At 42.2% G+C, this 14,319-nt stretch overlaps 1 protein-coding gene across 3 annotated transcripts in view; it reads left to right on the forward strand.

The window, feature by feature from the left end:
• Positions 1 to 14,319, forward strand: part of NUAK1 (NUAK family kinase 1) — a 46,524-nt gene that overhangs the window by 19,353 nt on the left and 12,852 nt on the right. For all 3 annotated transcript variants that reach the window (XM_040062052.1, XM_040062053.1, XM_040062055.1), the window contains exons 2-3: positions 3,729 to 3,849; positions 14,108 to 14,259. In XM_040062052.1, the coding sequence (XP_039917986.1) occupies positions 3,729 to 3,849; positions 14,108 to 14,259 (273 nt within the window). The remainder of the gene's footprint in view (positions 1 to 3,728; positions 3,850 to 14,107; positions 14,260 to 14,319) is intronic.

A 14,319-nucleotide genomic window follows, 5' to 3' on the forward strand; every position in this document is an offset into this window, starting at 1 on the left:
CAAGCAGCAGTCCTGTAAGTGGGGTTTACAAAAATTGAGCCAGCTCTGTCTGGTGTGAAAAGCATAAGCACTCCTTGAAACTGTATTTTCTGCAATATATCTCTGAAAGAAATACATTTCATGAAAGAAGTTACATTATTAATATTTTACAATGCCTGGAAGAGAGGCTTGTTTTATGATCTGATACCATAACATACAGCTAGGGGTCTTATTTTGCTCAGAGATATGAAAACAATGAAACAAGTAATAAATACCTAGAATGTGATTGTGATTTGTAACGTTTCCATGAAATACTGAATAAAACCCAACTGGACTGCTTTCTTGTTTGTGCTAGTTTTTTCACATCAGTAGACTTGAGCCCAAGTATTCTTGCCGGCGTGGTCTGAGCAGACTGGTGAAAGACTTGACTGGCAAAAATGTGTTTCTTAGAAGGGAAGAGCTGGAGTGAATGCTGTCCTGCTCCACTAATCCTGCTCTGGGGTTCCCCCTCTGACAGTGACAGTCTGCTGACACCAATCACTCACAGTCTGGCCTTTCGGACCAGGTCACCAGCAAGGCTGTGCATGGCTGGTAGCCTTTGAAGTGTGGAGCCTATCCTCTTGGGGATTGTGCAGGCCGCCGGGCAGATGGCTTGTGGTGAAAAGTATTTGTTGAGATGCCTTTGAGCCTTTCACTTTCCTGACACCCTTTTTGAGGAGAAAAATAGCAATTGAACATGGGAAAAGGTATTAGAAATCATCCCTTAATAACCAGATGGTTTGTTGAATAAGGCACTTCTGTGGTGTGTTGCACAGTTTGGGAGGAAGAAGCAGGCAGCAATTTCTGAGATGCTACTGTCCTTTTTTCCTTTAGGAATCCTGTTGCCTTTCTGTTTCAATTTCCTCTTCTTCTGGAAGTGGATAAATTGTGCTGTTTCACCACTTGCTTATCAAGGTTTAACTAATAAATATCTACAACTTATGTGTTGTGCAAATAGACAGTGATACTACTTTGTTAGTGCATGTGAGTAAACCTCTCTTATGTGTGAGTGCTTGTACTGGTAGCATACAAGGGGCACTGCCTCCCACACAGCGCTCTTGCTGTTTGTCTGGATTGCAGGGAATGGGCTGGCGTGGCCAGGTGGATGCTTAGAGCTGCCCTGGCTCCACTGACACCACCTGCCAATTGTCTTTCCTTGTTTCCAAGTGCCAGTCACTGTGATCTGAAGGAGCTGAGTGAAGGAAAAGAAAGACTTGAATGTTAAAACCCAAGAGATGTGTTCAGCATGTATTCTTTCCTTATATTGGGATGAGAGTTGCAGCCTGGATGTCACTGACAAAATCCCAAGTACTTTGGCTGGGCTGTTGAATTCTACCCCTACAACTGGGAAGTGATGCTTTCAGGAGAGCTTAAGCACCATCTTTGAAATTTGGCTGAACTTTTAGGAATAGCCTTTATAAATTAAGGTGCCTTCATTTTCAGCATGGGTTGTGAGACTGTTGTGGTCCTGTTAAAAAATATATTCTCAGGCAACACATCTGTTTGCATTAGAATATTGATGCATATATTTGCAAAGTTCCACCACACTTTTCAATCATGTTTGCATTTTCATATCTAAAAATATGTTTTCTTATATACAATTATTCCACAGAGGCCAGTTGCAGTAATTATGGGTAGATGTGCAAAAGTCCTGTCTGTGAAGCACACGGTCAAGTTATCAGGAGATTGGCATGTCCTCTGGGCTGCTGTTATTACTTTACCAGCCGTGAATGGGGAAGAATTTGCTCCTCGTTGTATATTTGACAATGAAACCCTTCTTAAATTCTTCCTCAGAGCCAAGTACAAGGCTGTCTTTTAATAAAAAAATGTGTTTTTACCCATGTCTATATTTATTTCTTGCTGGAATGCACATACTGCTCCAAGAGCCACCCACATCCTTCTGTATACAGGGTGTATTTGCATTTGCAGTCAGTCCCAGTGCAGACGTGGGAAGGGGAAAAATCCAGTGTCATCTTTAGAGCTGGTTGCCTTTTCCATCACTAGAATTACTTGGAGGCTATCTTGGTCACTCATTCATTTAAGATCTGTTGTAATTTTTCTAGAAATATGTGCCATGTAAATAAGACTATAGGTATCTTGTTACTTTAAAAATCTCTATTCCAAATGTTTGGGTCAAGAGGAAAAAAAGAATTGTTTTGGTTTTAACATGCAAATCATTTTGTCCCTTCACTGGTGTTTGTTCTGCTGTCCCAAAGTAGGGGAGCAAGAGCTTAATTTTAAGCACATGCAGCAATCTTTGGGAAATCAAGGGGATGGGGCATGTGCTTAATGCTTTTTTGAACAATGTTGCTTTTCAGAGTTGAAGGTTTTGTAGGAAACCTGATCCTTTAAACAGGCTCCTGTTTATGTACATTTCAATTTTATAATATTGTAAGTTTTTCTCTTGTTTCTTCAATATCCTCAATGCTATATCATGTAATGAAAACAATACCGGTCATGCCACTTGCAATTACTGAAGTAGGCAGTGAATTTTTTTTTTTTTCTAGAGTAACTGGGGAAATAATGTAAATCATAGATTTACAAATGTTTTCCCAGGAGAAGTTGACAGTAGTTGACTGCAAAGAATGACACAAGTTTGGTTTACCCATAAAAGGGTGGTCATCTCAGCAGGTCAGTGATGTTTTTCAAAGACACACTGTTGATTTTAAGCTAGCTGATAATTTATTCCCTGAACTCTAGCTTAAAAGAACAATGCAGGGTAAATATTGAGTATAATAAAGGCCATGCTGCCATTCAATATGCACAATGCCCTCACCTTCCCTCTCCCACCAGCTTCTATGCATTGTTGCTTTCTGCATTTCTCACAGGGCATGAGATGACCTCCACGATTATTTATGGAGGTGTTCAGATAAGCCCTTTTTTCACAGGCACACACATACACACTCACAAGGACTGTTATAATATGAATTTATATTGCAAGTTCAGCTATCACTTCCTCTGTTCCCACCCTGCCTTTTGGAAAGATATCCAGTCACATGATATGCTTGTAAAAAAAGCTTGCTGATTGAGGAAGGATGCAGGAAGGATATGGTATTGCAGTGATTGCATAAGTGTTGTGTAGGACCTGAAATCTTGGGTTTATATGAGGACGAGTTTAGATGGGAATTTTGAAGATTTATTTCTTCTGATTTTTGAATAAGTCATAACTCCTGAACAGTTTGCCTGCTTTAGAGAACCATGGACTAACCTGTATTAATGGGATCCTTTATGTATTAACATGGATGTCAATACATAATGGGAACCCTGGAGTCCCTGCCTCTGTTCTGTCAGAGATCTCAAAGTTTTTTCAGAGAAATTGTCTCAAAAGTTTCTTTTAGAAATTGTCAGATGCAATAGTGTCTTAACAAATGTACTTCCCATCAAAGTCTCTTGGGGAGTTTTGCCATTTGCATAAGGAGAGAGCTTAGGCTAGCACAGAGATCTTTCCAAACGATGCTGTGTTCCTCCTCAGTGAAGTCCTAAGGCCTGAAGAGCCCAAAACTTCATGTCACCCATTACTGTAATGAGAGTGTATTTATTGCTATACAGTGAGGGAGCTGGAGCATGGAGGTTTGTATTTTAAAAGTGTGGTTTGGTCATTCCGTATTCTGCCAACATCTAACATCTGTATTTATTTTTTGAACTCTTCTTAGTGGATTGGATGCATCTGTTTAGTTCCAAGAATAATGCTTGATTTCCTGAATTTATAGGTTGCAATAAAATCCATTCGTAAGGACAAAATAAAGGATGAACAAGATATGGTTCACATCAGACGAGAGATTGAGATCATGTCATCCCTCAGCCACCCTCATATCATCACCATATATGAAGGTTAGTGAATGTGATTTTCCTCCCTGACTGCTCTGTTACATTCTCACAGACCTGATGTTTATGTTTCTTGAGATCCTGCATGGAACCAACCCCTACTCCTTGTGTAACCCATCCCTTACCAGCGAGACTGCATTGAGCCCTGCCTTCCCTCTGAGCTACCAGTGTTTCACAGATGCATAAACTTTTGCTTGGAGGAGCTGCTTCTTGTGTGAGTTCACTGTGTCAATCGCAGGAGGGAGATGGTAGCATGTCTCCCCTCATGTCCTTGCTCCCACTGCACAGTGCAGTTTCGGTTCACCCTCACTCACGAACCAGCCTGATGTCCCAACCCCCTAAACCAGTCCTCGTTTGCTTTATTTTCCCTGGACTGCACAGGATTGTTCTTATCTGCTCTAGGACTTTGGTCCTCCTTTACCTAGCCAGTTCAAGATGCTAGTTCTGTCATTGCAGCTTTTTACCCTGAATCCCAGCATGCTCTTCCTGTCCACCTCTGCATACTTTTCTGTCAGTCTGGTGGCTGGCTTATCATTCCTGTTTCCTTATCCTGTCTTCCTCTTCTACCTCCTTTCTTTCTGGGACATGGCTAGGAAGATTTGCCAGTTTGTTTATGTCCCAGTTCTAACTGGGCAGCTCTGGCCATGTACATGCTAAAAGGACACAAGCCAAAAGATCTGTTGCTGCAAGGAGGGAGGCTGCATGTTGGACCTGGGATGTAGATTCCAGAAGTTCAGAGGGACCTGAGTCAGGCAGCCTTGTCCCTGGGGATCACCCCTTTTCCTCTGTGAAGAACAGGAAGCCTGAGTGCAGCCCTATGCGTTTCCATAGCCGTGAGGTAAATGCAGAAGGTGATGAGATGTGTATGGCAGCTCTGCTCTGAGAGTTGATACAACTGATTAAAACAAGGGCTGTCTTGGCATACTGTTACACTATCGCATATTGAGTTATTCAAAAGCATGTTCTTGTACTTGAAAAGAGATGAGTATCTGTCTTTTTATTGAATAAACTCATAAAAGGATCTGGGAACAGAAAAGGGGAGGGATGCTGTGTCAGCATGTGGCTTGCAAATGGAACAAAAGTTACTTCAAATGTGGATGGGAACTCAGGAAGAAAAAAATATTAAGCATGCTGTGGTTCTTTGACCAATTGCCCTTCTCATCCTTACTTTAAATAGTTTCTACTGGGTTAAAATATTTGTAAAAGTGAAAAAAATTACAGCATTTTAGGAAGCAGACACTAAGTCTTGTGGGAGCAAAACTTCCCTCTCTGGCCCTGTGGGAGGAGGAGCAGTGCTTCTGCAGCAGAGCCAATTGAGCTCCATGATGGAGAATTCATCTTGTCTGAGGAGGATGACCACCTGTGTCAGGTTCTGGTGTGTTTTCCAAGGAGCCAAAGTCAGTATTTGGCCTGTAGCAGCCAATGCCGTAACTTAGATATGGTGGCCCTGGGAAGATGTCTGGTTGTGCAGCTGAACCCACAGGATCTGCTCAGAGGTGAGCCTGTGAGCTCAGGGGCCCTTGAGTGCGTGCTTCACTTGAAGCTGAAGAGTACTTGTTGTGAAGTTAAGGGGCTACATCAAGGGCTGAAGTATTTGTATCCTCTTGAAGTTGGCTTTTAAACACATAGCTATTATTCTTGAGTGATGCATAAAGAGTGATAATACTGCTATCCTCTGACACAAAATGCTGAAGTCAGTAAATCCCAAGAGATGGGCTTGATCTCAACAAAATTAAGCAATCCAACATTTCTGCAGCTGGTGTATGCTACCAGTCTAGTGTCACTCTCTAGTCAAGAGAGTTCAGCATCCTCACAGGGTGGTTTGCTCCCTCCTGGGAGATGTGTTTTTTTCAGATAAGTGGGATAACTGACATATTGGAGGCTTCTGTTGGAGTCTAGCTGACTAACTTAGATCAGATGCTTAACTTTAAAACTGAAGCCACCCTAGAGCTATTTTTCTCCTATTTCATAAATTTTCACTGTAGGTTCCCAGATTGCCACTGCATGTCTGAGAGCTCTCTCTGTAGGTGCCAGGTTGCACAGATATATGTAGCATGGACAGTGCTGGATGTCCCTGTAATCACCTTTGAAAGCTCTTTGTATTACATTTACAAACATGTGTTTTCCTTAAGTAGGATCTTGTTTAGATATCCTTTTGACCTTCCTGCTAATAGCAATTAACCTCTGAATTTGTCTACTTGATGTAAACACAACCTTATCTTTTTTATTGATACCAAGCAAATTCAGATGTGTGGAGACCAAGCTTTCCAGTTTAGAGGTACTTCTTTGTAACCTAATCATAAGGCATGTACCTTGCCCATTACTGCCAGGGCAGATGTACAGTTGTGACTAAAGAAATTCCATCCTCTCAGCAGGGCTGTAATTGTCAATCTGTCGAGTGTGGCTATGAGGGGAAGTGCTCCTTTAAGTGACTTAAACTCCTTGAAAGGGACTGGATAAACAAAGTCAGCTTTGCTGGCAGTGTTCTGATTTCAGCGCATAAATTTTAATTTATAGAATAATGCCTCTGTCCATTCATCTGTCTGTCTCTTCCCTGCCCCTTGTCCTTCCTTTGCTGCATTGCTTTTTTGCCTTGAAAACTCCAGGATTTTATAATAAAGCCTTTGAGAACTAACATATTTTTCCAGGGGCAGCTTGAGTGCAAAATCTACCTCATCTGGCAATACTTTATAAAAGTTAAACCAGGGAAGGAACATTCTGCAAACATTTAAACACATGTTGAGCCAATCACGAGGGTGAAGTTACATTTGGTACGTTTAGGAGTGAGCTCTTGAGTCTTTGTAGTGTGAAATAAATACAGTTGTCTGCGTGACTGTTTCTGTGCTGAAAGAGTTGTCCTTGGTCAGCATAACCATACAGAAAAGTCTGCCCTTTTGCAAAATGGACTTAAAGGTGAACAGACCATTAGCTAACGTGTTTGTAGAAATAGTTTACTGAAGATCTTCTCTGGAGGGTGAATAAGCATTAGGATCAAAATTTGGTGTCAGTAGAACATGATGGCATTAACGTAAATAAACAACTGAGGGAAAGTGTGTGCTGAAGTGCTCTGCTGAATTGGGGCCAGGATGCTTATAAGAGTGCTGCACCTTTTGCATTAACAAGACACAAAATATGGATCTCCCAAGTAAGATGCAATTCTTACTTTTTTTCTAGGTTGCATTTTTGGTACTCTTAAGAAAAAGCAGAGTGATTCTCCATCATGTGTCTGCCAGTCCACAATGGCTTGAGCTATGTTCCATGCTTAATCAGGAGACTGGTTCAGCTCTACTTTCAAATGCCAAAGGCAATGGGAGATAATCTGAAGTGTGTAACAGCATTGGCATAGTATTTCAGGATACTCACTGCACTTGCCAAATACATGTTCAATCTCACATTTTGTGCCAGGCTTCACGCAGCAAAGCATAAACACACTTGTTTCACACACACGTAGGCCTGTCTCCAGTGTGGGGAGCTGTGTCAGTCAAGTCACCAAACATATCATCAGCAAAACCAGCTGCATCCTCAGAAATCTGCCTGTGTGGCAGCTGTTAAGGTGTGTGGACATGAGCCATTGCTGAGGAACTGCATCCCTGCAGCAGCACCAGCTCAGAGAATTGTCTCCTACCGTCAGCTGCATGTGGACCTCAGGGTGGGGCAGCAGCCGGGGGCCAGGGTGGCCAAACAGTCACCTATCTCAGGCTGTGACAGTTCAGAGCAATCCCAGCCTCTGTCCCAGCCTTTCCTATCTCTTGGTTTTCAGACATAATCAAAACAAACTTTGGTGCCTAATGACCCCACCCCTTCTGTTGGCAAAACACCTGAAAAAGCCACAAGTCCTTTCAAACATCACGTGGATGACTGGGCTTTAATCAAGAATGTTGGAAGTTGGAAAGCTGAAATGACTCTTTTTTTTTGGCCAAGAGAAAGTACTTCAGCGGTGATACTGTTTAACTACATTTCTGATTGATTTCCTCTAATTATGTAGGCTTTTGACTTTCGAGTGCTTTATTCTCATTGTTTTGAGTTGATAACATCCAAGAACATCAAGTAATATTTCAAGTGTCTAGAGATACTAATGAAACAAGAATAAACAATCTTAACTCTTTCGTTCCTATACCCCTCCTTTATGAATTTCCTGTCATTGAGGGTGATCACTAAACAGGACTTCATCGGACATGACATAAACTCAAATGTGTGAGATCACAGGCAGGTCCAGTTTAGATGTCAAACTGATTGCCAGCAGTGATGAAATTTATTTCCAACTTCCCATTTACACAGTCCTACCATAGCAATATAAATATTTGCTTCTCTGAAGTTCCTCGACGGTTTAAATCATAATTTAAATACAAGGGAGTTAGCTCTTGCATTCTTTGCTGAAACAAAGACAATTAGTGTAACATGTTATTGTGGCCAAATTAGCAACTGTCATTTTTCCTTCCTTTTAAAGAGCAGAATCTGCATACCCTCGGTCTTGCTCTGTGAGAAACAACCTCACCAAGGATAATAGTTCCCATTCTGATTTAATCTCCTCACTGGGGAGTAAATTATAGCATGCTGTCTGATTTAAAAAGATTATTGCAGGATCTTAACTACATTCCTTTAATTTAAAAGGCGATGCAATTTGGCTGAATAAGGCCATAATTCAGGAAAACAATTTAACACAAGCTTAGCATTAAAACACATACTTTATATCTTGATATCTTCAATTATAATTAAGCATATGCATAAATATATGTGTATGCATATAAGTGGTTTTCTCATTGGACCTGGGGTATTTTCATGTCTGCTATATACTCTGTTAAAAACAGTAATAAAATACTACTACTACTAAAAAAACAACTAAATAAAAATTATGCCAAAGGGCTGTAAAACAGTCAAAAACACAAAAGCTGAATCAGGCTGAATTTCTAATGTAAAAGACAGTTTTCAGTACTCGCATGATTTTTGAAGAATATTTTAAGGCTTATTACACAGGTGAGGTAATTAGGTCATACACGAATTTTCTGAATGAAAAGGTTATTCTAGTCTGCATCTCCAAAATTAAAAACAAACTCGCTTGTTCTTTTGATTTGGCTGACCTTTAATAAAAGAGCATTTTGTAGCAGTGGAAAGGTACTTCTGTCTGCGGCTGTTAGGAGAGTAATAAAAATACCACTGAATGGAAAGACACCAGATGGAAGGAATGTCAACATACTGGAACTAATTTAGGAGATTGCTCTGATAGAGAGCAAAGGCATGAGGAGAATTCAAATGGTTCCAGTGCAAAGAGATTGGCCGCCCATCTTAAACTAACAAACCAAAATCCTTACCCCAGGGTTACATGTAAACCAAGTGGAATCAGCCCAGAAGGAGGTAGTCCTTTGGGTGGGGGGTGGGACAGGGGGAAGAATCCACCCCCCGCTCAGCACTGTTTCTGACTTTAGTATTCTGTGAGCTTGGAGGAAGGACAAAAGCTTCCTGCTTTTTTTTGATGTTGGTATTAAATTGGTCCAAAGTGAACTGTTGTAATAGAGAGGTGTACAGTGTACCATTAAACCTTTCTGACTGATGTTTGCAAAACCATGCCCATCTGGGCTTTCAACGATTTTAGGGTTAAGCACGTCTTAGCAGTGAAGAAATGTACTGAGAATGTTTATTTGGTGTCAGACTCGTCCCCTTGAGTTTCAAAGGCGGTGACTTCGGTGTAGCTAGAGGGGAGTAGGGAAGTAGGGTTGAAAAAGAGTAGTGATGAACAAGCGGTCAACCAGCACTATTTGGAAAATGGAAGGCTGTAGATAGAAGCTGAGGTCATAATTTCACAGCCTCTAAATATAATAAGTGGAGAGGTTATATGGAAGAACTATTATTATAGTAGAACAACCTATGAAAGAGGGACAGATTGTTCACATTACAAAATGTACCTTGTCTCAGATGTCTTTGATAGCGAGAAGTGAAATTCTGTACCAATTTCACATTTATGTTCTTCAAGGAACTTTGAAGTCAGCAGATTTGGTTTCAGTTATGAGCCTGGAGGTATAGACTTTTTCTCTGTCACTTTTAAAAAAGAAATAAACACGTGAGCATTAAGGGTGGAGTTTATGGAAAAGTAAGAAATCTTTGACCACTGTACCTTAAGCACCCTTTGCTGCTTGGGTTCCCAGGGCTTTTGGGCTGACCAGACCAAGCCCAAGTAAGCTTGTAGCCCGCTAGAAAATGCTGTTTCTCCATGTTGCTGTGGCCAATGTTGTAGTCCTTTGCTCATCTCCTGGGGGTATAGTCACATTTTTCCTCACACCTTGAGCTTCATGCTGATCCTGCTTCTGGTTCCTGACGTGCTCTCACACCACTGTCCCTGCTTCTTCCTCTGTGGCCACATAAAGTGCAGTCATCTCCACAGTCAATCTTTCAACCAGCAGGCTCTGTCTGCTAAGGACTAGTAGTGATTTGCAAGTACTACTCTGCAGCAGCACTTGACCGCTGTGGCTGAGGCTGTGCAGCAGCCTCCTGCCACATCAAGGTCTTGTTGCAGCTTTCAGAGTAACTCAGCTTGCAGAATGGTGAAGATAAACACAGTGGCTCAGAAATAAATGATGCACAGCTAGTAGCAAGCATTTCTCCTGCCGCTGTCCCCTCTAATAGGTGAAGCTCATGCCTTGTATCTAAGCAACCCCCTATCTTGATTCTTAATTGACAGGCCATCTCCCCTGCTGTCCATGTCTGAGTGTTGGTACGGACAGTTCTCCAGTTATCTAATTTGGCTAGCCATTTACAGAGCCATTACAGTAATTGATGGTTTGAAAAAAGCTAAAGCGGCCCCACCTTACATGGCCTCCTTCCCTTGGCCTTGCTCAGGGCTGAGGAGCTTGTATGACATGGCTGTCCCAGAAGTAGAAAGCTTTGGGAGGTTCCTGGTGTTCAGCATCCTGCCAAAGCCATGCTTCTCTGCTGGCAGTAGGTGCAGCCAGGGTTCAGGCACACTTTTGGGGGGGGTGACTTTCAGAATGAATATGCAGTAGGATGGCAGGTAATAAATCATCTGCAGCAAAAACAAAGAGGGAACCGAGCAGTCCCAGAAGCTATATGGAGGCAACCCATCCGTCATCAGCCCAGAGGTTACAGCCCAGGTGCTAACAGGGCAGCATATTTATTACCTCATTATTTTTTGCAGTAAGTCAATCCAGCCTTTAATTAATGCCTTCCTTTCTCCCCCCAGCCATTGGCCACAAGGCTTTCTTGAGCTTATGTTTATAAAACTACATGCTGTGCCCAGAAGGGAAATGCAGAAGTGCCTGTGTGAAACCTGCCTGACATCATAAATACTACTGTGAAAATTCATGGTGTACTTGGCTGATGGTGTGAGACTTGCCAGAATACCACCTTGTCATATGCCCGATTGTCTTGACCACTGAGTTCCTCTTTAAGGCTGTGTGTATGTGTATAGACATAAATCCCACTGCCTTTCAACCTCCTCTTCCTTCAGCCACAGCTCTCGTTTTAGATTTTTTTGTCTGCTGTTCAGTTCCCTCTGCAGGAAGTAGCTGCATGCCCACTCATGAGGTTCAGCTGATATGGTGGAGGTGCTCTGACGGGAAATGACGCAGTTGTAAAAAAAATACCTCCCTATTCACCTCTGCTTCTGGGTGGAGAAACAATTTGCTGTTTAATTCTGTAATCATTCAGCTCTAGTGATGGTGCGGAGGCTTCTGTAATGTCACCTAAGTTCAAGGATAGTCTCCCTCTCAAAATTCTCTCTCATGGAGAAGAATGTGCCAGTAAACTGAAAGCCAAATACGAGTTCCTGGAACAATTCTGTTCTCGTTGATTCTAGTGTGGCTTTGTGACAAAAATTTGAAATTTGGAACAGAGATTTAAGCTTTCCTAAATTCAGCTTTGTAGTAGCATCTCAGTTTCCTAGAGGGTGTAAGAGAAAATTTGAAATGGAAAGTGTCCTTGAATGCGTGTTCCTCCAAGCAAATGCTTTCCACCTCATTTCTGTAGAAATGTTGGAAAATACATCTGGATCAGAACTTGTATTGATATGGCAAATTTAAGTCCAAAAAAATTAGATTTTAGAATTTAAAACTTCAGAACATCAAAGATGATATGAGAAAACTCTTAGGACTGAGTAATGAAGGCAAAACTTTAATGAAAACACAGCCTCGAAGAGTGCTCTATCGTGGCAGGTCTGCTCTTGCTTTATTGTCATCAGCAGCACTGAACACCTGATAGGGCATTGGCTTTTGGGGGAGTGGGACAAGAAGAGCCAAGGGCAAATGTGCCTCTGAGCTGAGGGTGGTCCTCAGCTGGAACTGCTTGGGATGTGCATTCCCATGAAAGTGCACTGAGACCGTTTGTGCCATGTGGCAACTTCACCTATATGTGCGTGATACAGTGACTCCTAACTCATGGAATCAGCTGGGCTTTGAGGGAATTTTGTTGGTGGTGTTGTTGTTGTGTGGTTTATGTGTTTGTTTTAAATCAGATCTCTTATATAAGAGCATTTTCAGTGATTTGTCTCAGCTTACTAAAACTGTCTCTTTTTGCCTTCTTAAACAAGCCTGTACCTAACATGCCTTTCCGAGCATAGAGAAGCAAATGCACGCATTACTGTTTTATTGGTAACACATCACAGCACTTCCTTGTATGACACGGGGCATGTTCAGTTTTTCCCAGACAGTATCAGTTTGTCATTCTTGGAGAGGATACTGTATGTATAATCCATCCAGAGACAGCTTTTCCAGTTTCCGAAGTTTATTGCTAATGAGGATGCACATAGGATGTAATCGCTGGCAGGAGCCCCTGCTTCGGGGTACAGTGAGGCCAGCAGACAAGTAAGCAGCCAGTTTTATCTGGCTGTTTTCTCTCCCTTTTATCAGAGCTGTTTGGCTGGGGTTCAGGGGTGTTAGAATGAACTGCAGAGGCTTTGGCTTGTAGATTTGAGTGACAAGGTGTGATAGGACATGAGACAAAGCCTAAGAGAAGCAAATATCTATGTGTTGAGAGAGGCAGCTTCACATTTCACTGCAAAAGCTAAAGCTTAATTCTGTTTTTCTTTAGATCACCGAAGACTGCTGGCTGAGCTTTGATAAAGAGATATAGGAAGGCAACATTACAGTAGGGCTGGTCAAAACTAGCATCTGTTTGTAATAAGCTCTTTAACCTCATTAATTTGTATATGCCTTGCTGCCAGTGTGACCAGTGCTGCCACAGATAAAAAGAAAAGGAAAATCACCATGTTTTCATATAGCAGTGGTTATTTATGGCAGGTGCAGGAAGTTTCCAGTGGGTTGCAATGGATTTTCAGTGATAAAAGAGAACTATTTAGCAGCCAGCAATTCCAGACTATTAACAGCCTGCTTTACTAGATTAAATATTAGTTATCTGCCACTCACAGTGAAGTCCTTGACAGCATGTGACACAGTGTACTCTCAGCCCCAAAGAGGAGTTGGGCTGTGACGTGTGTGGGATGGATTTTCCTCTCTCTGCTTACGCTGGTGTTGAGCATTGCTGCCGGCTCAGCGCAAGCGACAGAGGATTACAGCATGCAATCTGTGACATGCAGTGGGACATGTGGTAGGGGCAGGAGACAAGGAGGCTTGAGGAAGAGTTGATTGTATGAGATGGAGTACAGAGCCCCACTGTCAAGAGCTGTGCAGCTCCAGAGGTGCTGCAGCCACAGCAAGCTCAGGTGTCTGTGCCTGCCATGCTGTCACACAGTTGGGAAGGAGGAGGACACACCTATCAGCTCACTGGTTGGATTTTGGTGGTAGGTGAAAGCCAACCAACAGTCATCATAAGCCAAATGGCTTCAGTCACTGAAGACAAGAATTTATTATGCCTTCTATGAATCCTTTCCAAATGATATGAGGGCTCCGGTTTGCTTCTGTCCTCTGGCCTCAAGTGGGCTACTTGTACGAAGAATGCCATGCTGGAGCAGGAGCTGGTATTCGTGTGTTAGTGGCACACATGTCCACCTCACCTCACTAGGATAACTTGACTTTGCCGCCTTGTGAGCCCATGTTGTTTGAGACAAAGAGGCTCATGTAGCCGTATGAAAGGGAGGATAACCTCAACTTCCTTCTCTTGGTCTAAGTTGTTGTAATCTTCCTCTGATAAAAAGTAGCTTTAGAACTTGCTTTTTCCAGTGGGATTGTTACTACAGCTTTCCTGCCTGCAGTGGTGGTCTAGGATGTGATCAGTCATCCCGAGTCTTCTACACTCTTTAAAGTGTCAATTTTCAGATGTATTCCATCAACTGTGGTGTTTTTTCTTTTCTTCTGCGCAGTGTTTGAAAATAAGGATAAGATTGTGATCATCATGGAGTATGCAAGTAAAGGAGAGTTGTACGATTACATCAGTGAGAGGCGGCGATTAAGCGAAAGAGAGACAAGACACTTCTTTCGACAAATAGTCTCTGCTGTGCATTACTGCCACAAGGTGAGCAAAGGATTTCATCGTAAAAAATGCTGTTTCGAGGCTGATTACTGGCATATATTT

The sequence above is a fragment of the Hirundo rustica genome, chromosome 4 (genome assembly GCF_015227805.2).
Source record: "Hirundo rustica isolate bHirRus1 chromosome 4, bHirRus1.pri.v3, whole genome shotgun sequence".
Taxonomy (NCBI): Eukaryota; Metazoa; Chordata; class Aves; order Passeriformes; family Hirundinidae; genus Hirundo; species Hirundo rustica.